This window comes from Tiliqua scincoides, chromosome 7 (assembly GCF_035046505.1).
Source record: "Tiliqua scincoides isolate rTilSci1 chromosome 7, rTilSci1.hap2, whole genome shotgun sequence".
In the NCBI taxonomy this organism is placed as follows: Eukaryota; Metazoa; Chordata; class Lepidosauria; order Squamata; family Scincidae; genus Tiliqua; species Tiliqua scincoides.
This window is the reverse complement of record NC_089827.1, coordinates 64,337,400-64,363,712: the sequence shown is the minus strand read 5'-3', so window position 1 is coordinate 64,363,712 and position 26,313 is coordinate 64,337,400. Positions and strand designations below refer to the sequence as shown.

Sequence of the window (26,313 nt, the reverse complement as noted above, 5' to 3'; positions counted from 1 at the left end):
AGCATTTGATGGCAATATATGCTGCAGTATACTGATTAGTACTATATAGCTGTGTTAGCAACTGTTACCCTGCACATGTCTGATCTTGGAAGCTAGGTAGGGTCAGGTCTGGTTAGTACTTGGATGGGAGACCGCCTGGGAATACCGAATGCTGTAGGCTTACACCATAGTCTTTTGAGACTGAAGGTTGCCAACCAACCACCACAGCTGTGTCATCACTGAAATGTAGTATTCTTGTCTTGTGCTTTTGGATTCAAGGTTTCAAGAAGTATATATGCATTTATTCCTCCAAAACCATTATCTTCCCCCCATCACTTCTTAAGCATCTGAGCCCACACATAGAGATAAAATATCAGGCATGTTAGACTGATACTTAAGTATTAAGCAGTAAACGTTTGTGTTATCTGACAAGTCTTGCTTGTATGATCAGGATCCGGGTTAGTGGATTTGAACCACACTCAGCCATGACGTACACTTAGTGACAGCCACTATCTCGCAACCTAACCTAGCTCACACAGTTTTATGAGGACAACAAGTGGGAGATTAAAAGGTAATAAATAACCACGCCAAAATCAGATTGTACAATCCTTCCTAGACTGTAACACTTCAGACTCCAAAATAATATTTTTTAATGTTTTCTCACCTATCCCACACCCAGAACATCAGAAACTAGAACAGCAGGAAGGAGATAATTAAGCAAGGCTCTTTCCCCCTAATAATTCTACATGTAGGATGCCTGTGTTGTTGTTGACACAATAAATAACAAAATAATAAGGGGGGAAGCCAAAAATTTGCTTATTTAGGTCAGTACACCGCTAGGATGACAAGGAAACCAACAAACTTCTCAAATTCAGTGGAACTGGGATCTCAAAATAAACAGCTGTGAACTCTCAATAAAACATAACTGTTTCTGTACATGTAGCTCAATATTTAGAGAATAAATTGAATTTAAATACAGTTGATCCAGATTCTAAAACTGTCAATACAGATTTGGATACCAGGACCCATATCCTACAAAAATATATTGCTGGAAGTACAAATGTTTTAAATGTAGTCATTTTGAAAGGTTATGAAGTTTGTTTTATGATCCCCAATTACATTATAGCAGTCACTGAAATTCATTAAGGTGGTTAAAAATACGAGAAGGGAAACAGCCTCTGTAACCTTCAAGCAGATTGCCAGTTTATTATGTTAAATAGGAGAATGCCCTGTTTTATCTAGTACACACCCACTCCTGAGCAAATATTACACATTGTTCACTGAAGAAAAACGCTTAATGTAACCCATGGGTTGCAGCTTAACAGCTCTTTCATTTGCTTTGACCTTGGAGCTTTTGATTTTCATTGCTCCCCAGCGGTTGAGCAATAATGTTGACTTGAGCTGGTAATAGCTGCAGAATTCTGTTGTCCACCATATATAAATAAGAGGTTATCAGGCATGTTCTTATCAACACAAACAAAGCATGACACAAGGGCTATTTTTCTGCTGAGACTGTAATCTCCCCTTGATCTCCGCAAAGCACAGACTTTCTGTTCAGTTGGAGTTGTCCAAAAAGCTCTTCGCACTTTACACGGTAACTGAAAAGCTGTGACTGAAGCATTTAGTGTACAGGAAATATATGTCTCCTCTGTTGGCACTATAATGTGTCACCCTGACTCTATTTTTATGGATTTGTCAAAGAGGATAGCAAGGATGATGAAGATAAAACTGGGCCAGTTTCGCAGGAATGAATTTCTTTACAGCTCAGAGGCCACAGCTGAGAAGAATTTGCTTTGTATCAATAGATCCTGCAGAAAAAGTAAGTTGATCAGGAAGATGAACTACAGAAAGGAAAATAAGTAGTCTTAGGGCACACTCCTAACCAGGTCTACTTAGAAGTAAGTCTTTTTTTTTCAATGGGGCTTACTCTCAGGAAACTGTGGTTAGGATTGAAACCTTATTTTGGGAAATGAATTTATCATTAATTTCTGTGTTCATTGTGTATTTTTCACCATGGGTAGAAAGGTAGTCCCCCTCCCCCAAAAGATTTTGTAGTACAAGTGGATTTGAAGAAGGGATTTGCAGGAGGAGTGTGGATTGGCTTCAGGGGTGAGACCTCTCGATGAAATGGCATGCCAAATGCTGCTCACCATACCTGGTGATGTGCCAGTCCCTGCTCCTCCCACTCCCTGGATTGTAAAGGAAGAAGGGGACACAGCAGAAGAAATAGTGTGGGGGAGACTGATGGGCTAGAGCAGTGGTTCCCAAACTTTCAACTGGCAGCTCCCTTGACCTACTGGACCATTGGCCACAGCTCCCCATAAGGGCTACAACTCTGTACATTTTGTAGGGCAGTGGGGTTATCACAAGGATTCCATGGCTCCCCTGGTTGGTTTCAGTGGCTTCCCGAGGAGCCATGGCTTACAGTTTGGGAACCACTGGGCTAGAGCATCCTCTAACGTTTTAGTCTGTCACTCACGGACACTCTAGCCCGCCATTATCTTCTCCTCCACACTTCCACTCCATCTCCTCCTTCCTTTTCCAATTCAAGGAGAGGAGGGCAGTGAAGTTGAGTGGACAGACAGAGGTGAGTGTCCCCCACCAATCTGCTGGCTAAAGTAATATGTAAACGTGTTACTGCCTGATCCTATCCTTTGCTATGTTACAGCATGCAGCTACGCCAATGGAGGCTGTGCTGCATGCTGTGGGGGGGGGGGATTGGTCAGCCTGTAGGAGGTTTTTTTTTAATTTACCCCACAGGCAGTACAATCACCTATGGGTCTCATCGCTGGGCAAGTCTGATGAGAGCTGGTGGGCAGAAAAATAGGGAATGAGAGCCATCACGTACAACTGCCACCAGATCCAACTGTCCCATGAAATACCCCATTACTCCCCCTCCCTGAGCATGGCCTGCCCCTGCCACCTGTTTAATGGCACCTGTGGAGTCTCTCAGAGCTGCTGCTGCTGCTGCTGCTGCTGTGCGCACAGATCCTCTCTCTGTTTGCAGCAGCGACCTGGCAGTGCACAAGACCAATCCAGCTTTTGTGCTGCTAAAGGACCTTCCACTAGTTGTGGCAGCTCAGGGCCCCAGTAAAGTGCCACAAGACTCTTTGCTGCTGCAGGATGACCGGTTCTCCTTTGGCCAGAGAATGTATTTCACAGTCCCAGACTTCTGAAATGTTGGTTGCTCTGAGTGGAGCTGTATCTTTCCATGTTTCAGTGGGAATCAAACTTTGGTTGCTGGGAGATCCAGAACGAGATGTTAGAAAGACTGCACAGAAGGTATTCAGAAGGTCATTGGCAGAAAAACAATAATGAAAGGGAGTCAAATCCATCTTCATGTGGTGGTTGTCTCTGAACCTCCAAACCTCAAGCTAGAAATGTCAGGGAACAGAGCACTCTATTATGTGCCTCCTCAGACATCTGGAGCTGATCATTGTCAGAGACAGGGCCTTGAGCTGGTTAAAGCACAGTTCTTGTCCAGTAGTACTATTCTTGTGTGATAAACTTTGTTGGAACTTGCTGTGTAATATCAAATTCCAGATCCCTTCACAAAGTATGTTATAACATGATCCTATGCGGGTTTACTCAAGAATAAGTCCCATTGCAAAAATGGGGTTTACTCCCAGGTAATTGTGTATAGGATCATAGACACAGTGTTGGAGCTGAACAAGTATAAATGTTGAGGAGCTACAATAAAAAAATAAATTAATATTCTACTAAATGTAAGTTCATGAGTTAAATTATTGTAAAACTATCTTTCTGACAAACTTTTTTAAAAATTTATTTTCAAATGTGTATGTTAGAGAAGTCTTCCTAAGAACAGGAAATTTTGCTACTTAAATATAAAGAACATATTGTTGGGATGTGAAATTCTAGCTTTTGTTGAAGCCCATAGCATGTTCCATTTCTGAAAAGAAATACATTAAAATGGGAGGTTATGACTTTCCCTTTTAAAACAACAAAGTGGGAAAATTATATGGCTGCCCCAGTGTTTATAACCATCATTATGTCCATAAAAAAATATTCATTAATCATTCCATCTGCACATGTCCACATCTTGCCAAGATTGTTAAGCTTTTCAATCTGGTTCTCAGTAGTCCCCAAAGACTCTTGATTATGATGATATTTACACACAGTTAATTCCATGAAATAAAGATTAACACTGGTCTGCTGCTTTAAAAATATTTTTGGACAGGTTAGCATTTTTCCAGTTCTTGAGCTGCTATCCAAAGAGGTGACTAATACTACTATAAATAATTCATTTAAAAAAATTATATCTCGACTTTCTCCCTTTAGGGCAGTGGTTCCCAAACTTACCAGAGTCCTGGTGCCCCCACAGCCTCTTCTTTCCAGTTTAGCCAAGTGCCACCATCTTGAATCGTGCAAAATCTTGTGTGATCCAAGATGGCAGTGCCCAAATCTCACAAGATCTTGTGCAATCCAAATCTCACATGATTCAAGATGGCAATGCCCAGATCTTGCAATATTTGGGTATCGCCATCTTGGCTCATGTGAGATTTCATGTGATACAAGGTGGCAGTGCCCAGGAGAGCTGGTTGGAAGGGCCACTGGGGACATCTCATGGCACCCCGTACCACATACTCTGTATGTTTGCCATGGCACCCAGTTTGGGAACCACTGCTGTCAGGATGCAAGACAGCTTTCAACTTGATAAAAACAAATAGAAAACATCATTAAAAAAAAAAAGCAGCAGCAATTAAAACAAACTCAAGGGCATAAGTAAAAGACAAAAAATAAATCAGAGAGCAAAGCAAATTATAAAAACTCAGAAAATGCCTGTAAATAGAGCCAGGTCTTTTGTATTATCCATGCAAGTGAAAGCACACACACATTTTTTCTATATACAGGTTGAGGCTAATTATTCATGTGGGTTCTAAGCACTCATGTGGATGGCAAAAACCCACTATAGCAAATCCATTTAAAAAAACAAAGTTTGTTCTGGTGATTTAAAAACAGCCTTGCTGACCTTTGTGATGTAAGATAAGAGTCATTAACAAGACAATCCATTAATCAGTCCTCCTCCAAGAGCTTACAAAGAGCTGAGAGCTTACATTCAGCCCCTCCCTTCACCAATGCAAAGGGATCACCTTTCTTTCAGGTGCTCAGGGGGAAGGGAGGGGTCCACTGGGGAGAGAAGGATTAATGGATTGTCAGCCAGCTGCCCCCCCTCTCTCATTAAGGAGGCTGTTCTCACAGGACTGTTTTTAAACTGATTTTAAAGGCATGCATTTTCCCCTTCTCCAGGGATCAGCTCATTCCTTCTCATTTGCAGGGGCTATTCGTGTTGAGTCAAATCTGTGTATAAAAAATCTGTGTATAAATAGGCTGGACCTGTATTTCTTTTTTAGCATGTTCCCTGCAAACTGCTTTTAAAGTTCTCCAAGTTTTTGTCTGTTAGGGGGAGCTGCTGAAGGACTGAAAAGTGATTGAAAAACCCCAAATTTGCATGGTATTAATGAACTGCTTAAAAAAAATGGCTTTAAAAAACCCCAAATATTTGAAGTTTGAATGTATGTCATAAGAACATAAGAACAGCCCCACTGGATCAGGCCATAGGCCCATCTAGTCCAGCTTCCTGTATCTCACAGCGGCCCACCAAATGCCCCAGTCCTATGTCCTATGAAATGTCCTTTGAAATCATCACCACCACACTGATGGTGGCATCAGTATCCATGGTCTATAGCGGAAGTCTGCAGTCACTTTCTGTGAATTCACACTGGTGGATAAATGGGTAAAATGATGTGGGAAACAAAATATTAGACTGCTTTAGCATTTACAAGTATGAAGTTGACAACCTTAGCCCAAACCTATCCAACTTTCTAACGCTGATGCAGCTGTGCCAACAGGGTGTGCACTGCATTTTGTGGTGGTGCAGCAGTCACGGAGGCCTCTTCAAGGTGGGGGAACATTTGTTCCCTTACCTACGAGTTGTATTGTGGCTGCATTGGTGCTGGGAAGTTGGATGGGATAGGGCACTCAATGTTCGTCACCAAAACATGAGAATGAACAACAGAAAGATATGGTTTTTAAGTACCCTCCACTCAGACAATGACATCATCTTACATTTGCAGGCATCTGGGGCAGAAAAAGGCTTTCTGAGGTCTCGGAAGAAGCCTGGCTTGCAATGTTGGCAATGCTGTCCTTCAGTATTGTGTCGGCAATTATCACATACTCCACCGCTGTGATTCCCTGATGTCAGCCAGGTGTCCATATCAAAGTGACAAGTGTCAGAATGCCCATTGCACTTACAGGCTAAAATAGCCAAAACAAACAAATAGACAAATTAAAGATGCTTTAGTTTTTAAAAGAGTAATGTAGGAAAAAGACGGAGAGAGAGGCGTGTGATGGTAGCTGAAAATAATGAAATCAAATGCATATACCAGACTTAGCATTTCTAAAACATGCAAACTGTTATATTGGTATCTGGTTCTTCTGATGTATTTAATGTCAAAGGTGAAACTATCATGTTACCACAAAATGGATCGAAAAGCAGCATATACAGGAGTGTGCCGCTTAACAGCCATTCTCTTAACGACGGACTGCATATACGATGGTGGTCAAAATGTAACAGAGACTCTTAATGAAGCAGTCAGGACTCTCATAGCCTGCAGCAGAGTGTCTGTTTACACAACAAAGGCACTAGATTGGGCTGAATGTTCGCTTAACAACCTAATCGCATAACAACGGGGATTGAAGAACGTATCCCCCTCATTAAGAGCCACATATCTGTATTGGGTTGAATCCAAAGAAAATGAATCCTGACCATTGAAACAGTGGCCTTGCTACGGGGGTGTGGGCCACACCCGGTCACGCGCAAGGGGGGGTGACGCACACTGGGAGGGTGATGTGCTAACATCGCAGTGGTTAGGAGTAATACCATCATGTTATATACCGTTGTATGCGGAATTTTCAGCAGAATGCAATGCAAAAAATGGGAGTGAAATATCTCCTTTCTATCAAAAGTTATTGACAAATACCCGGAAAACAAAAAATGCACGGAGCCCAATAGAAAGTGAAAGCTAGCCGTATCACGCATTTACTCGCGAGTAGGCGAACTTGCCTTAGTCCATCTGAAAGGGTAGGCTGAGAGGAATCCAACAACACCAGAATGGTCCTGATCCAATGAATGTAGCCGCCAAAAAAGACCCGAGAAGGCGGTCCCTCCCTCCAAGCTGGCAAATGTATTGAGCCCTATGGAAAGCAAAACTAAGCCACATGGTTGTGTTTACTCGTGAGTAAGCAAACGTGCCTTGGCTCCTGGGCAGGTCAGCCAAAGGGAAATGTGAGGCCACCAGAATGGTCCTGATTTGATGCAACTGGAGCTCAACAAATGCTCCAGAAGGCAGCTGTCCCCCAATAAAAAGAATGAAACAGAGGCTTGACAGGGTAAGGTGAAATGTTTTCTGTTTTAGGCTGCAATCCTATCCACACTTTCCTGGGAGTAAGCCCCACTAACTATAATGGGACTTACTTCTCAGTAGACAGGCATAGGATTGGGCTCTCAGATTTGTAAAGCCAAGTGGGTCCTGATAGTGATATGCTTGAAATATAAGAACTTAAATTGAACTGGGTACTAGGTAGGGGTGAAAATCTTACTGATTCTTTTTTTTTGGGGGGGGGGGTGTTATTGCAGGCAGGCTACAGAGAAAATTCACTTGGTGGAACAGGGCTGGCTTTCCCTTATTTATTTATTTTACTTTAATTATTTATAATTATTTATTTTAATTTGCTTTATGATGGGTCCTGGACTGATCGTCATTCTAAAAAGTTGGTCCCAATGCTAAAAGTTTGAGAACTATTCCAATAAGGTGTTAGTAAGTTGACACCCTGGGGGGAGGTGACACCACTAGTGACCAAAATCACTAAAATCACAGTTTGTAAAAATAATACCATCATGTTATATATCAATCGATGTGGAATTTCACGCAGAATGCAATGAAACAAACTGCATTGAAATATCTATTCTATCAAAAGGTACAGCCATAAAACCAGTGGGGGCGGGGCAATGGTAGATCACCACGCCCACCACCTGGAGTGTTGCCCCACCCACTGCATGGGGGTGATGCGCTGGCCTTCCGCACCGGGTGACACGAACCCTAGTGACGCCACTGCATTGAAATCAATGAGACTCGAGTTAGAGCTCTATCTTATACATCAGAAACAAGTCCCACTTTGTTCAGTGGCACTTACTCCCAGGTAAGCAAGTTAAGAGTTGCACCCTTTATCACTACTACACATTGATTTCAATGATGCTTAGTTAGGATTCACTTTCTTTGTTTCTGTATTGAAATTAAACCTGCAAAACGGAAATGTCTGTCACAATTTATTTAGGTGCTCTGTGCAAAACTTCCTGAATAGATGGTCTTGGATTCCATCTTGGTCTTGGATTCCATAGATGGTCTTGGATTCCATAAGGGTACCAAGCAAGTGCCACGTTCCTGATAAAATATATATGTTTGCGACTCAGCCATTACCACTTTTGAAACATGAGGTGGATGGTGGCATTTATTTTATCTTACTGCTTTGTTTCACACAGTTATTTTCCAGTTGCATTTTAGAAGAGGAAAGTGTGCAGCAAGGATTTCCATTAGCCTCAACACCCTTCCAGACATTTGCTACTTACATCTGCATTCATTTGGAGCTCCTGTTTTGCCATTTGCAGGTTGCCAGGGCTGGTCATTGTAGAGGGGAGCACAGTGTTGACAATGAGTTCCTGCAGTGTTATGCTTGCACATACACCTTCCGTGGACCTAACAAAGGGAAACAAACTATGACCGCTATGGCTGCAGTGGCATCTCCAGAAATTTCAAGGTGTAAATGCACATAAATGATTTCCCAAAATGTATGCAGTAATCTGATCACAGAATCCACTGCTAGAGCCAGTAGCAACTGAAACCAACTAAGGCTGTAATCCTGAGGTGCCGTTGGGCAGGCGCAAGTGCCTCCTCGTGAGTCGGTTAGGCCAGCACACCAGCCTGCAGAGGCTGAATTCTGCGCCAACAGAGGGATTGAACCTTGCGTCAGCTGCGCTTGGCCAACGCCAAGGCTCTGGGGAGGAGGCAGGGAGGAGGCGTTCCAGGGACAGGCAGGTGGGGAGCGGGAGGTGGGGCTGGATCCCAGCAGTTATGCTGGATCCCAACCCTGTTCCCGAGTAGCACAAAGCGGCTTCAAGTCAGTCCGTTCTCCTCTGATTTCTGCCACCTCAGGAGGTGGCGCAAGTCTGAGAAGATCCATAGGGGCTGCAGTGGCTTACCTAGGGGTAAGGAGAAGAGTTCCCCTTCAGCTGAGCCACTGTGGTGCCGTATCTTGCACTGGATACTGCGTAAGACTCCTGGCTTGCTTGTTCCAGGCGCAAGATAGGATTGCACCCTAAATGGATTTATCTAAGCTATCTGGAAAAAATGCCAAACACAAATTGAATTTTACTAGCATAATGATTCCCCTACCCTTTCATTTCCTAATAACCACTTTTAGGGAGATGATATATCCCCTGATGAAATATCAAACCCCTTGATGCTGTTTGCTGTGCTTACAGGGCTACGTGTTGGGTCACAGAAAAAAAATAAAATTTACACTCTCTGCACTAAATTGGGACATGCAAAGGCTACTACAGCTTATACAGTGAATAAGTCCTGTCTGAGCTGTAACACAGGCAATTGCTAACCTGGGAAAGAAATTTTTTTAAAAACATAAATTAACACGTTGCGTGAGTCTTTAAGCCACGAATTAAAACATGTTATAGGATCTAGTCCCAACAGGCAGGGGAGGTGGCAGTTGTGTTGACAGTCATTATTCACACTATGGACACTATCCAATAGGTGCTTGTCACACCTGCACAGCCACCTTTTCCTTGGCAGCTGAAAACCAGAAATCGTAGTTTTTGGCCCTTTGAAGGCCTCAGAAGGGTCTCCAGACTTTTTGGGTTTGGGGGGGCTTGGGGCCTCCTCCCCTGAAATCTGCAGATTCCAACATCTGTGGATTTTGGTATCTGAGGGGGTTCTGGGAATGGAACCCCAGCAGATAATGAGAGACACCCTGTATATTTACAATGGCTTTTAAAGAAGAACCAAGTCTAAATTACTGGTGAAATGTCATGTGAAACACAATGATGCAGAGAATTTGGGGTCTGACTGCCCACCATATTTAATGTCCAGAAAGAATTTTCTCCAGGTCAGATTGAGTAGTGACACTAGGGGCTTTTTGATTCCCTCTGAACGCTGCATCTGGTTTGGCTCAGTTACTTGAAGCTTTTGGTTCTGTCCACATCCTCTCTTTCCTTGTGATATATTTCATAAGTGAACTTGTGGGGAGTTGGCTTTTGATCCCTCCTTGCTCTCTGATTGTACTATCACAGTGGGGTTATTGTGGCTCTTCTTAAATAAAATATTTAGGGGAGGGGAAAGTAAGCCTCTGGCAGGAACTTATTTACAACTGTGCCGTAGAGAAGCAAGTAATGAGTGTGGAATTATAAGAAGTAACCTCAACAAGCGCACTGAGACTGAAACACAGAAGATTGTTTCCAATTAAAAAAAGGTAAGAAGGACATAAAATTATACTGGAGTTAAGGCTAGGGTTGTCAGTTCTGACTGAAGTTACTCCTGGATATCTTTTTTCCCCAACATGATGTAATGTTGGAAATTCCAAGGAAATTCCTTGTTAAAATCTCCAGGGTTGCTTTCAGTAGACACCTGGCAATTGAAGCTGACTTCAGGCCAATACTGGAACGCTAGCTATCCTAGCTAGGGCTCTAGAAACAGGTCTTGATAGTCATGCAGTTGAATAGTAGACAAGAGACCAAAAGTTTCTGGAAATAATACAGATTTGACAAGGGAAGAGTGGAAAAACGTCCTACCCAGGGACAAGAATGCGACTTAGGTCTTTCTGGAAATTACTTTTCAAGCAGGGATCAGTGGTTCAGGGAACAGCTAGATCAGTGGTTCCCAAACTTTTTAGAGGCCTAGAGGCTGCTACCTGATTTATAAATGCCAAAGGGTATGGCTATAATGGTGATTGGGCAGCAGCACTCCCCCTCAAACAGCAGCTTCTTTAACCCTTGATGCACATACCTTAATCTGCACTGTCAGATTTATGACTAACCAAAAATTGGGTCATGACCCTCTGGTGGGTCCCGGACCCATAGTCCGGGAACCGCTGAGCTAGACAGATTTGGTTATTGTAGCATGATGAATGAAACATATGTTAAGGAGACCAAGGATACAATCTTACATAACCCGATACGGTAGGAAGTCCCACTGAACTCAGTGGGGCTTACATGTGAGTAAACATGAATAGGCTTGTGCTCCAAGGTTCTTGAGGGGAACTGTTTCTGGGCAGACTGCTCCCAGCCTGGGCACAGTTCTCAGTTCAGTCAAGCATCGGTTGCAGGTTTAATGTTTGCTGAAGCATTCTCTGACCCAGTGGTTCTCAAACTTTTTAGCACCAGGACCCACTTTTTAAAAGTTGTAAAAAAAAACCCAACTTTTTAATGGTTGTTTGGTCAGTCATGTTTTGTAAATACTAGTGTTGAGCATACAGTATGACTGGCAGGGTGCACAACTGATGTCACTTATCTACAAACTGAAAAAAAACAGCCATTGAAAATAAGGAAGAACAGAAGAAATTCTAGAATGAATATGGAGTAGCTGCTGTTAGAGTAGGGCACAGTTTAGCACATGAATGCTCATTTGCATGACCTCAGTCTGAGTGAAATAGAGCAACTGGAAAATGAGAGAGTGTTCTAGCAACTTCCATGTCCTACTACTGATGTGTTGCCATTTTGAATCTTTATGAGGCAACACTAAAGAGGCGCATTTCCCAGGATGTTCCCCGTTTAGTGAATTGACACAAGTGAGTTCATTTAATCAGAATTTTTTTCCACACTATTTTTCATTCTGTCATGAGGCGTTTCCATTTTACTTTGCCTCCAGACTGCTTTCCTTCTTTGCTTGACAGCTCTCTGGTAATGTCACTCATTATGCTATACAAGGCAAACAGTGTTACAAAAGTTGACTTGTATAAGATAAATGAGTGACTGATTTTCACACATGAAGACAGTTGCTAGGGCATGTTTCTTTCCATTGCCTTTTTGTTACTGAATTAATATATTCAGTGACTTCTTTTCAAATTGTCTTGGGCTTTTTGTGTATCTTACAGAAGACTTCATGACTTATGTTCCTCTAAGAGAAAAATAACTTGCAGCTTGTGGTCTAGTTGTCCATTTTCCCCCTTCTGATTACTGCTATTTTATATTGTGGAATGTCTTGAATCCCCTACTACAATTGTAGCTTTATTGTGTTATAGGAACACATGTGATGGGATGAAGTTTTCACAATCCAAAGATATCCAAAGGATGGGAGAAGAATTGTTTTTAAATTGTAACTCTTATACCTGTCTGTTCTACAGACCTGTGGAGGCTGCACATGGCCTTAGAATGCTTTCTCAGGGCCTTAGAATGCTCCCCACATATGTCAGAAAGGCACTTCTGGTTTTTATGAAAACCAGAAGTGCCTTTCTGACACCTCGGCACAGCGCAGATCCGAGAAGACCCACTGGAACTGCTGCAGCTCTCCCTGGGGTAAACGGAAAAGTTTCCCCTTACCTAGGGTCAAGCTTCAGCCAGCCCCAAAATTGCACTGGATACAGTGCAAGCCCACCAGCCTGCCTGTTCCAATGCAAGTTAGGATTGTGCTGCCCATTGCTTATCACCAAAATCATATAGCTGATTACTGGGAGTACCTAAAAGCAAACATTCAAGAAATATTTCATCTTTTTACTAGGTAAAAGATCTTCATCTGTTCCTCTTGTGTTTCAATTGCATCCCATTGTTTGTTATGCTTCAGTCTTCTCACTGTTGGTCTGTTCTCTAAACACTGTATTGTTATATTGTGAGTGAAAGCACTTTGGCGAAAGGATACCTCTTGCTATATACTTTTACAGAACTGAGACAATGAATGCCACAATATAAATGATGAGGCTTTCTCTCCCCCTGAAGTGCCCTGGCTGGACTCTTGTTATACTACTGGCAATCCCCAATTATATTACACTGACAGTTGGTTTTGGCCTGAGCCTCTGGGCTCTTTTTGACTTTGTTATGCTGTTTGATGCTTATTTCCATAGTTGTACTGTCACTTTCGCAGAGCAAATTCTTATGAAAAACACAGACGGTGATGACTTATTTTACAATCCACAGTGGTCCTGGACACACTCATTGAACACTGTTGGTTGAAATAACTGAACAGCTACTTTGAAATCATGTATTTCACATCTGTGAAAACTACAGGTTTGCTACTCATCCATCAAATCATTGCAGACTTTCAAAGTTGCTTATTTTCACACATGTACCGAAGTTTATTGGAGAAGAAAGTCTCCATCTTTTTCAAGTAGGAGCTAAAATTTAACTCAGACAAAATGTTTTCCATCTTGGTGCCAGATCTTCTAGCCAGCAGAACTTTTAAAATATATATTTCGCCTTGAAACTAGCTCATTTCCCAACTTTTTTAATTCAAAACATTTTATATAAATACTCAGAATAATATCAATATATCAATATTCCTAACGAGTTCTACTGTTAATATAACAGTAGATTATACCAAAGGACTTATGGGGAGAGTTTACTGGGCATTTCTGTTAATCATGGTATGAAAAGTCCTTCAATTCAACCCTGTTTTATAATAGCGGGGTTTGTTTCTGGTGAGTAAGATAGGATTACAGCTCAAGTCTTACTGAGCACAGTGGGGTTTACTTCTGAGTAAGATAAATAACACAATTTTCAAATAATTATGAATGAAAATATCATCGAGAGAAAGGACAGTTGTGACTCCTCCTACTCGGGCCATAGCAGCCTTCCTGCCCCTACCTAGTGTGCTGAAAATAAATCCTGCAGCAGCAAAAATGTCTGCCATTGTGGAACATACATGGTGGTGGGGGGGAATCCTTCCTTTTACATTCAGCTGGTACAGGGGGCTACAAACAGCATTATGTAAATGCACCATTGCTGATGGGATGGGTAGTTCAGGCCGGGCACAGGCTGCTGGTGTCAGAAGGGGTACCCATCCACTCAACAACTGTGTGCTTGCACGGTGCTGTGTGCAACTTGCTTCAGGATGTGAATGCTCAATAGAACAGACATCACATACGGACAATGCCGTATTTTTGTTTTTGAAAGGTTGATCTGAAATTTAGAATACTGCTTATCTAACAGCAACTTACCACGTGGAAAATTCCTGCTGCTTTGACAGGCCTAAATCCTTTGACAGGCACACAGTGATCTGCATGGCCATTGCAAAAGCAACTCCCTTTTACAATGAAATCATAGATGGCATAGTAGGTTAGCTGTGGAGGTTTTGCATTCAGGTCATTACTAAGGCAAGGGCAGGACTGCGGTTTCAGCAGCTGTACTCGGAGATTGGTGATCTTCAGCTGTTCCTGAGCTTCAGGGCTGTAAGGGTCATCAGCTGAATAAGGTGGTGACAAGGCTCGGTATATAACCTGGAATAAAAGATACAAAACAGAGTAAGTGAATGAGAAAGAAGAATGCAAACTGGATGAAAAAAAACGCTGGCAGAAGTTTGCTAACATCACATCACCAAAAAACACAACGGCATCAAGTTCTGGTTCCTGAAGCTGTGACCTCTGGAATTGGCATGACATGGCAAGGATCAGATTCTGATAGCACCTGGGGCTGCTAGCACAATTGTGGAAACATGTACAAATGAAATAGGTAGCGCTCTGTGTAATAAGACTCCCAGTGTCTACTATCCTGTCTTTCAGACTGTGGAGTATAATTTCAAGGGAAGGCAAACATTTCATTAATGTTGACTCCACTGCACAATCCTGATAGGGGAAAAAAGGCAGCCTTCTTTCTCTGCAAAGCCCGAAACCACAAGGCTGTAGATCAAGAAAGAGAGACAATAACCACCCACTTTACTGTTCTGCTGAGTTGTGCAGTGCAGAGCAGATGAGGCTCAAGGAGGTGGAACGTGCGACTAGTGTACAAGGCTGCTGAGCAACATTAGTTGTCTTGCTAACAAGCGGTTATCACCCCAGATAAGAGTGCGTGCTGATGAAGCTCCGGAACATGTCACATTTACCTGAAGATGCATGCCCTGTGTATTCAATTTTGCAATGAATCTCACTGTGAAACTTGGAAAGGTCTGCTAGTTGGGCCTAAATCATCAGACCATTCTGCTTCTCTTGTTCCTGTTTGTGATTTGTCTGTCACCCGTCTCTTTGACCTCACAGGACTTCTGAAAAGGCTTTCAGAAACATCTCGAGTCTATAATCATGGCAGCATCCCTGACGATGTTTGCAAGATGTTTACTTACCACAATTTTTTTCCCTTTGTGGTACAGTGTGGGAGTGTGGTGGGTGTGAGCTGCACAGGGTGAAGCGCACGGTGGGGTCGACATCACTACTTAACCAAATTTTTTAAAATCTTGGTATTTTTGAATAATACCATCATGCTATATATAAGCGGTGTCCAAACTTTTTGGCAGGAGAGCCACATTATCTCTCTGATAAATGTGTCAGGGGCCAGGAAAAAAAGAATTAATTTACATTTAAAATTTGAATAAATTTACATAAATGAATATATTCGAGATGGAGCTTATATGAATGAAAGTCTTGCAATAGCTCAAGGCTTATAAAAGGCCTTGCACAAAGCAAGGCCGGCCTTTCCTTTGCTGCCACTGCTGCTTCATGTATGTGAAACAGCAAGTAGTGGAGCGAACCCTTGGCCTGCAGCTCACGCAAGAGGTCGAACAGTCTTCCTCATGCTGAGAGCAGTTGCGTCTGGCCAGCACAGGCTCCAGCAAGTCTCTGGAGCGCCAGAGGTTCATTGGAAAATAGGAGCTCTACGTAGGCTGGGTTGGGAGTCCCCGAGGGACACAAATGGCCCCAGGGCTGGGGTTTGGGCACCCCAGCTATATATCAATCAATGTGTAATTTCATGCAGAATGCAATGAAACAAACAGCATTAAATGTCCTATCAAAAGTTATAGCCAAAAATCCTGCAGGGTAGGGTCTTGGTACATCACTGCTTAGGGCATTACCCCACCCATTGCACGGGAAAAGGTCCAACATGGGGGTGATGCGCTGGCCTCCTGCATAGGCATCAAACCCTAGTAATGCCACTAGTTATTATATTACCTCACTTTCAAAAGTAGTACTCCCAGGATAGTAAGCAAGTTTTCTCAGACCAAAGACTAAAGTGATAGCTCTCTGGGGTAATCTGCTGCATTTTATTAATACCATTATGTGTTAGATTACTGTGTGCCATCTTGAGTGCGGGAAAGACAGCTTACAAATTGAGTATAAAAACAGACATCCTGCTTATAATGATCTGCAAAATCTGGGACATCTGCAAAGCTGGGTTTTGTTTTATACAACAGGAATAGGTAATTACTGTATAGCTTTAGCTTTTTTAGGTATTAAATGTCAATTCCAGTATACCACCCACATGGAATTAGAAGAGTTACAGTATTGATTTGATAGACGGTTGCTTTATTTTCCTTTTTATAGACTTGAAAATGTTATGTTTTCCTAAATTATGTTCTATTTGTAAGCTGCTGCGGTGGTTTATTTTTGAAGAAGAATGCGATAGCAAGTTTTAAACAAATGTTTAAACTGTTGCTTTTGTTTGACTTCTTTTTATCGGTTCCTGAGTTATGTACAGGCACAAAAGGCTGACCTGCCTCTGAAAATGCATGATTCCTCTGTGGCTATTCAGGGCAGGTGCTCCAGCCCCATAAGAGGAAGGGCAGAGAGGGGAGCAAGAAGGACAGCCTGGGAACCTGATTTTCCCATACACCCTCGAGATTATTTAAAAACAAAACTAGTAAGATTTTCCGCCACCAGGAAAGGGAGTTACTTCAAAACCAATGTAAATTGGGGTGCCCTTTCTCATCCCATCTCCTGCCTAGGGTAAGTCCTGAGTTCCCTCAGCACCGAGATCAGTGACTTCTGAGAAGACAGTTGACTAGACCAGGGGTGTCCAAAGTTTTTGGCTGGAGGGCCACATCATCTCTCTGACACTGTGTCGGGGGCTGGAGAAAGAAAGAATTAATTTACATTTAAAATTTGAATAAATTTACATAAGTTTACATAAATGAATATATTAAAGATGAACTTATATGAATGAATGAAGGTCTTGCAATAGCTCAAGGCCTATAAAAGGCCTTGCACAAAGCAAGCCTGGCCTTTCCTTTGCTGCCACTGCTGCATCACAGACGTGAAACAGCAAGCAGTGAAGGAAGCCCTCATCCCACAGCTCACGCAAAGAGATCAAACAGTTGCCTTCATGCTAAGAGCAGTTGTGTCGGGCCAGTGTGGGCTGCAACAAATCTCTGGAGGGCCAGAGGCTCACTGGGGACTGGGGGCTCCCTGAGGGCCGCATGTGGCCCCAGGGCCGGGGTTTGGGCATCCCTGGACTAGATTATCCCCTCCCCACTCCAGTGAATACCCAACTTGCTCTGGATAACAATAGCCATGAGCCACTGGCAATCCTGGCCCCTGTGCCACCTGGGGCCAGGACCACAGAATGCCCCCATAGGACCTCTGGGGGAGCCTTTAAACCCCACTTTCAGTTTTTGGATGAAAACCAGAAGGGACATTTTAGGCTCTTAGAAGGCCTTTTGCAGACTGGGGAGGCTTCCTAGGTTCTCAAAATGCCTTCTAAGAACCTAAAACATCACTTCCGGTTTCTGTCCAAAAATCAGAAGTGGGGTTTAAAGCCCCCCCCCCCCACAGGCATCTGAAGGCAGCTGGGAGGGCAAGGAAGGTGGTACCACCCCTGTAAGCATGGTGCACCAGGGCATTTGCCCCCTTGACCTCCCCAGGTACACCAATGCCCTAAGCAGCCATTGGAGGCAAGAGGAAATAATTTTTTGTTCTGGACTGAAAGAAATGGGCAAATCTCATTCATTAAGATAAAGCAAAAATAAAAAGGAGGCTGGGAAAAGAACAAAATGAACCAAAAACAGGCACCTGCAACTAGACAAAACAGGTCTTAGAGGTAAAATGAAAATACCAAATCCTGATGTGTCTGCCTAGGACATGAGCCCCACCTAAAGAACCACAATTCCTCCTCCACTTCCAGGGGCTAGATGTGTTTGTTTTCGGCGAGTAAAATACAATTACAGCCAAAGACTGAACACAATGAACTTACTTCAGAATAAAATAAATAACACTGTTTTCAAACACTTCTAGCTATCATCAACAGGCAATTCCTTTTTCTCTGAGCTGGAATGAAAACACACACAGATTCAAACTCGCCAGCACCTTATATTGCCTTCTGATGGCTCCAGATCGTGCAATTCTGTCTGATCCAAAGGTGGAAAACCTGGGATCAGCTCCTTAGACTTTCCCTTGGCCATGATCAGGTGACCAGACTCGACCAAAAGCCTGGGGTTAGCAAAACTCACCAGGGTGCTCTTTGTCTGGTTTTATGTGGGCCAGAGCCCAAAACTTTGATGTCCCTGATTCTCACTCAGGCGAAGGTGTTCCTGTGACATGCAGGTTACAGGGGTCAGAATGGCAGAAATGCACAAGATGATGGACAACCCAAACCTGAGCTGCCCGGAGCCCAGAAGAGCAGTGGTGCCGAAATGGCTGCTGCTGCATCCTATGGCCGCTGGGTAGCTGCTGGTGGTTCCTTGGTGGCATTTGTCCCCTTCTTCTGGGTAAGGGAGGAGGTGCTGCAATGGGGCAACTTGACTCTATGCCAGCCATTTAGCAGGTGCAAAGTAAAGCAGTCCCGTGTCAGGCCAGGAGGCCCAACACAAGAGTTCTGCTGGTCCCACCACCTCCCGTTCCACTCCCTCGCCCTGCCCCACCTTCCCCTGCCCTCCCTGCCCAAAACGCCTCCCCTCGCCCCTGCTCACCTTTCCATCATCCAGAGCAAGGGGCAAGCTCTGGGCAGTGCACAAGGAGCTTCTGTCTGGCGCTGGCCCAGCATGGACAGGTGTTTGGCCAGCACTGGGCTGGCAGTAAGCATCGCTGATGTGCTTTACAGGGCTCACAGTACAGGATTGGGTCCTCAGCCTCACTAACACCACATTATACACAAATAGGGTATAGGCGGTCCATTGGAAAGCCAGCTGTGTAGTACAAAAAGTGCACGTGGCTGATTCCTGACGATACCCATCTGGGTGGGTGCTAAAGAAGTGGTGTCGTGGAAGGAAGCTCCCCAAGATGGGCTATACCAGGGGTGTCAAACTTATTTCATACAGAGGGCTACATAGCATTCACGATGCCTGCTGAGGGCTGGAAGTGATGTCATTAGGCAAGAAGTGATGTCATTAAACAGGTCATAACCAAAAATAAACATTTTTTTTTCTCACTTAGGAACTCACTAACAATAATTAGGAACAAATAACAAAAGAGAAAATATATGAATCTTGATCATATTTCAAGATATGGGAGAGCCCAATTTTCATGTGGGCTGCCCTCAGCTGAAAGCCTGAGGTCCATATAAAAAGCTTGCAAGGGCCGCATCCGGCCCCTGGGCCTTATGTTTGACACCCCTGGGCTATACGGTGAAGCCTGAGAAGCATAGTACTATTCATGTTAAAAAAAATGTCATCTCAAAGGACTTTTGAGAGTGAAATAGATAAGGGTCATGCAATGATAATAAGGGTAAAGGGCACGTGAGTGAGATGGCATGACTCCACTTTGAGAGCAATGCATCTTTATTTTGGCAAAATAAGTAGTCCAGCGTTCCTAATATAAGACCTTATTTTGTTTTACTTTCAGTATGCATGAACAACATATTTCAGAAAGAAAAAGAAAGCCTCGTTATATTATTCATACCCTCTTTTTAAAGTAAGAGACATGAAATCTGTGCAAGGCTTATTTATCAAAAGCACTTCCTCTTTTTAAAGGCAATGAATGTGTTACTTTGAAATAATCACTTGATGTCTCATTCTACCACCTGGCTGGACTAAAACTTGTGTGTCTTCTGGCTGCTACAGATTTGTGGTGTTTATTCCAGGGTCATCAAGTCTGGAGCTCTGCACTTTTCCATCCTCTAAAATCTCATAGCCAAGCTTCCCCTCTTGGCCAAGACCTGGCTCCTTTCCAGAACTGCCAGACTTCACTTAGAAACAGGGGGGCAGTCAGGGTGGGGAGGAATTGTAAGGGAACAGAAAAGGATTTGGAGCATTTACATTTTCTGAGCTGAATGGAAGCAGTGTGCTTTGTGCACCTTGTCAGCATGCCAAGTGTGGCAGCAGCCAACATGCTGGAGACAACCACAATTGGATGTCTCAGTGCCTGTAAGGAGGACATTGGAGTCTATGACTTTTACAAGCACAAATTTAAACAAAACAAAACAAAAGAGCCACTCTCTGGGAGCGCAAGACGGTAGCACTTTTTTCATCCAGTAATCTTTCCTAGTTGTACCAGCTAGGTACATATCCTAGGTACATATATATATATATATATATATATATATATATATATATATATATATATATATATATATATATATATATATATATATATATATATATATATATATATATATATATATATATATATATATATATGCAAAGGATGCTTAAAAAAGGAGCAGGGGGAAGTTTGGTTAGAAAAGGCAGTGAGAGGACAAAGCTTGTGAGTTGTGTTTGCCATGAGTTAAAAGTGTTGATCATTTGATGAGGGGGTCTAAATAATTAGTAACACATATCAAAAGGCTTTTGTTTCCCTTTCTAGAACACACAAAACCTTTTATACTTATCCAGGAAAAAGGCTGTGTCAGGCAGGGATGAACGCAAACCCAAAGAAATTTCAGCACCAGGACTTGTGTACATCCCTAGGCTTTTCTGTTTATCCAAATTCAAATGTGGTACAGTCCTGGGCACAATGACTTTTTAGTGGCTTTGTAAACATGAGATGTCTTTCAGATATGAAAGAAAATTGCTTGGATAGCATCCAAGTTCTTGACATTCATTTCCTTTTGGTAGGGATGACAGAAAAGGCAGACTGAGAATTTTTCAATAAAACCTAGCACTCTGGTTTCCTTTGATTAAAGATAAACTAAAATAGCACCTTAGATTTTTTTGTTCTTTCTGGTTTTGATCAGATCTTCAGGGGAAAGAAATGAAATGAAATAAGTCATATTGGAGATGTCAATACCTTTTTATCATTCTGGCCTGCCTGCAGATTTTAAATCAAACTTATGGTTAGGGTTTAACACAAACACCATATTTATACTTGTAAGCAAACCAGCACTTGCTGTTCAGTGTTTTTGTTGCTTAGTTTTCAACAGATTTAAATACTCTGAGATATTTGTTTGGTGACTGAGATTTTCAGTGTGTGGGGATTAGTAATTAAAACAATAACAGTGAATCCTATTTATAGTTGTTTTTAAAACCTTCCCATTCACCAGAGTGTGTTTGATACAGGATAAGATAGGATAAATTAGACAAGTGTAAATTATCAGAACATTTATTTATAACTAGAGGTCATTGCCTGACGCATCTCAGGAGCGTGGCCCAGAAAGAGGGAAGGGAAAAGAGGCCAGGTCTGAGTTCTACTAGAGTTTACTTTATCAGTCTCTCTCAGCAGGGTGACACCTTTTTTCCTCTGCATGTAGAGTTGCCCTGCCACAGAAAAGCAAAGTGAGGTGCCTCTGACACAAGCTGCCATGCCACTTCATGCCACTTTCTCATGCCCTGCAGAGAAATCTTGTACTGAACAACCATAGTAATTTCTGCTTCGCAGTCAATTTGACCATTTAGTTGAAGTCAGTTTGTAAAATTCATTGTCCTCCTTTTCTTAGTTGCGAGAAAGCATAGAAGCCAGAATTAATCTCTATTATGTATTGTCTTATCATAGTATCGGAGTGACCGAAGAAGTTTCAGCTGATAGGGTCTTTTTAAAATCCTGCATCTTCTAATCTAAACTGACCCTATATACAGTAGATCAGCAAGCAGCAACAGCCCTCTGTATGAGCAGTGAGAACATCACATCTCAGGAGCAACCTCTTTTAAAGAACGGAAGTATTCTGGTCCCAATTCAGTTTTCAGCAATGGAAACCCCATGGAAATGAACCTGGGCGTGACTGTCTTTTATACTTTACCCTTTTTAAAATCTATGGAACTGGAACTTGGGGGGGGGGGGGAGTTGAGAAGAATTAGGAGCCTGCCCCATGTATAGAAATGACTGGTTATGGCACTGCTTTTCCTAATCAGATACTGGTGAAAACTATAGTTTTGCAGGGAGTTTTCAAACCGAAATATCCCAGAAAGAAGTAAGCAAGCAACACAAAATAAAACCAATAACACCCTGTATTTTACAGTTCCATCGTCTGAGGAATCTAAAATGGGTATGATTATGTTCCTACACAGTTGATCTCGCAGTAGGCTTGATGACAGTATAGCCAACTGATAAATGCAAAAGGAATGTCCATGTTAGGCAGTGGGCACAAAAGGAGGGGACATAACATCAACAACGTCCTGTTGGTTCAAGGTTTGGGAACCAACTATTATATTAACAGCACCATGTGTTTGTTCTGTGATCCCACTAGAGTACCTATCTTTCCTGGTTATAGCTCACATGCATATATGCCTGTTCATTTCAGTACAAAGTAGAGTTGACCACAGTCTAGCAAAAACGTGTGTGGGAGGACAAAAGTGCTACTTAGGACACTATAAAATGGCTAAGATGTAATCTAGTTGGCTCACCTTTTCCCCACATTTTTGAAGCCTATCTTCCACCCAAGTCCACCCCCAAATTCTGCTGCCACACACTCAGATTGTGTTGCCCTACCCAGTGTGAGCCCTCCCCATTCTCCTCTTGCATGTTCTCCAAGCATGCAAGAAGAGGATGGGGCAATCAGGCGGGGAAAGGTGGCAGGCTGGGGTGGGATGCAAGGGATCCCAAGCCAGTTTACAGCTACCCTGAACCTGCCACCGTCACATTTTACTTACGACCTTGGCTGTCTCGGAGTAATCCAGAAGAATCAAGAAAATGTTTTCAGGGCTGCTTCCATCTAAAAGACCATGCCCCCCCCCTACACACACACATTATGTCAGTTCTCTGCACCCAAACCCTGCACAAAGACTCAATTTGCCTACAGAGAGTACTGAGAATGGTGGTTGGCAACCTTCAGTCTCGAAAGACTATGGTATAAGCCTACAGCGCCCAGTATTCCCAGGCGGTCTCCCATCCAAGTACTAACCAGGCCTGACCCTGCTTTGCTTCCGAGATCAGACGAGACTGAGAATGGTGATGAGTTTTTAACCTTTAGTATCCTTGTTTGAAAAGCAAAAGTAGGAAGTTTTATTAGGCCAACTAAGATCCATTTATAGTGGGATGTAAAAGTTAAAAGCAAGCCCTCCCTGGGTAAGTGTTATGGAAATCTGCAGCTGGTAACTGCATTGATTTGTGGAACTGTAATTGGGGAGGAGGTAAAAGCACCCAAAGGGAGAATTTCCATAATGTAAAAGCTCCAGCAGTGGCTATGCCTTTCAACTTTTATGCAAGAAAGTGAACTGGGAACAATAAAAAAATATATTATACAAATAAGAGCCAGCCTAGTTAAATGTTTGAAAGTGAAATATACATCTTGCCACCGCAGTAGGAAAATGTCATGGGACCTGTCCAAGCCAAGCAGTCCCACATCAAAGGGAGATTCTTCCCCCAAACCTCAGTACATACACACAAGAGGCCTGCAGTCATATGTTCATACTCACACCTGGGGCAGAAGTGCCAAAAAGTGCTTTCACTGCCTTCAGCTGCTGCACCTACTGCAACCAATTTTGGAAAAGACTGATCTGACCACAGCTCTAGACCCCTCTGGATTAGATTACTGTAACACTTGGGGCTGCCCTGGAATATCGCTCAGAAGTTTCAACTGATGCAAAATGTGGCTGCCTGTATGTTGACTGGGACAGCTTGTGGGATCATGTAACATCTGTGCTGAATGGGTTGCACTGGTTTCCTATGTGCTTTTGAGCTCAATTCAAGGTGCTAGTTTTATCCTTTAAAGCCCCAAACAGCTCAGGATAAGATACTTGAAAGATCACCTTCTCCCTTATATACCTTCCTGTATACTCAGATAACCATCTGACACCCTGCTTTGGGTGCCCAGGCTGTCAGAAGCTGTCAGTGGACACCCACAAGAAGAAGGGCATTTTCAGTAGCAGCACCATTTTTGCAGAATGCCCTCTCATTACAAGTCAGTCAGGCAGCAACACTATATACCTTCAGGTGTTTGGCTAAGATGTAGCTATTTCAGAAGGTTTTTGGTACAGGTACTGGATCATATTCATTAATGTTGAGACTCTCTGTTGTGTTTTTATCCTCCTTACTTATATTTTGGTTGCTGTTCAATTGTGTTTTTATTGGTTCGGGTTGATACTATTGTTATTTTGTGTTACCTGTTATTTTTATCGTAGGCTGCCCCGGGTCATCTGAAGAAAGGCATAACTCCTTTTCGGTAAAATAAATAAATATTAACCTTCTAGTTTAGCTTCTTGTTAGATACTACAGCTATTTTTGTTACTTATTCCAGTTTGCACTTTGATTAGGGCCCAATCCTATGGTGCCCAGTGCTGGTGTCACAAAAGTGCAGAAAGGTACTTTGCTGCTGGCGGGAAATACCCAATGCCGGCGGAGAGGCCCACACCTGTTGGCTGGTGACTACCCTCTCTGGTGAGTTCCACTTTGTTGGAAATAAGTTCCTTTGTGGTTATATGTGCATTAGGAAAAATGATCATAGGGTAAATAGAAACCACAAGAGAGCTACTACCTTTTGTTTTGTTTTGTTAATGAATGCAGTTTCACAGAAGGTGACTTCATTAGATAATAAATTCTACACTTCATCAGGGAACCTATGAATGCACCTTAAAGTCACTTGCCCAATGCTATGATTTCTAAGTACCAAGAGTGTCTATGCTTACCACAAGTATCCCATAGTAACACAAACATATTGCCATTCACTCAGGTTACTGATTCAGTGTTATATTTACACTTTCTGCAAGACAGAGAAGTTGAGTATGTTGAACAGAAACACAATCACAGTAACCATAAAAGCAAGCAAGTCCGGGCATCTGACTGTGAACCTGCCCCATGTACAGAAGGCCAGGTGCTTTCCATGTCAGTGTTAAGCCCTGGGCATAAGAAACAACAATAAAGAGTGCCTCTGAGTACATTCAAATTATATTGCCCTCAACCCTGAGAAACACTTTCACATCTGGGATTAGAGATAAAGTTTTCAAATCTGAGATCTCACCTTGCATACATATTTGAGCCCTGATCTCTCTTAATTTGAGAAACATACCCCCAGCACCTAGGCCTTTGGCTGGAACTAATCTGTGTCTTCAAAATCTGGGTTCTGGTGCTTTAATTTGGCTCTTTGTTGAATGTTTACTGTTCTATGGGTGGCATATTGTTTGATGTCTGTGAGCCACCCTGGGAGCCCTGTGAAAGGGTGGGATATAATTTCACAATTAAAAAAATGTTTACAGTACAGCTGATGAACCCTTGACCTAAGTTTATTACTGTTTTGGGATGCAAAGTACTCCAAACCATTTGTATGATTTATACCAACCTTTCAGACGGGTTCAAGGAAGCGAATAAAAGATTTAAAGCATTAAAATTAACATTACAACAGCATAAATATAAGTCAAACAGACAAAAAAAAAGTCAGCAGTCTACTACATCCTTTCTAGGCATCAAGAAGCCAATTTCTGCTGGTGCTGCCAAATGCTACACAAAGCAAGCCTTAAGTACTTTCTTGAATTTATACACAAAATGGGCCAGGTGGGTCTTTTTTGGCAGGGAACTCTCTAAATGTGGACCTGTCACAACACTCGCTATTCTTAAAGGACAAAGTAAGTGCCTTTCTTCAAACATGGGAACAGAGAAGGGTGTCCAGTCTGCCACTCTCAAAAGACTGTGTGCGTGTGTATGTAAACAATTAAAGTTTACATGGACTTCAGCAACTGCAATTTATGTTGATTGAGGCCTTTCCAACTTCAGTGACTTACCAAAAGTCTACTCTAAATATTTCTGCTAACATAAGTAAAACAGTTAGCAATGAAATACCTGTAAATCCTTCACACACTGCAATTAACTTTTTTTTTTTTTTTGCAAATATCAAAGATTTATCTGAGTTACTTGGCACATTTCCCTTTACATCTTAAATGAAGTGAAAATATAAACATATATATAGCATGCCATTTGTAAAAAGAAACTTGGCAGAAATTATAAATGATTAACAAGACACAGAGAGTTTACTAAGCATTAAGTGAACCACTATTGCTTAGAGACCCCTTCCACTACACAGTATTTGTCTGGCTATCAGAT

The 26,313-nt window shown here is 42.5% G+C and overlaps 1 protein-coding gene across 2 annotated transcripts in view; it reads right to left on the bottom strand.

Moving 5' to 3' along the window:
* Positions 1–26,313, bottom strand: part of NTN4 (netrin 4) — a 51,981-nt gene that overhangs the window by 6,146 nt on the left and 19,522 nt on the right. For both annotated transcript variants that reach the window (XM_066634140.1, XM_066634142.1), the window contains exons 3-5: positions 14,212–14,490; positions 8,627–8,753; positions 6,067–6,255 (exon numbers count right to left, since the gene is read on the bottom strand). In XM_066634140.1, the coding sequence (XP_066490237.1) occupies positions 6,067–6,255; positions 8,627–8,753; positions 14,212–14,490 (595 nt within the window). The remainder of the gene's footprint in view (positions 1–6,066; positions 6,256–8,626; positions 8,754–14,211; positions 14,491–26,313) is intronic.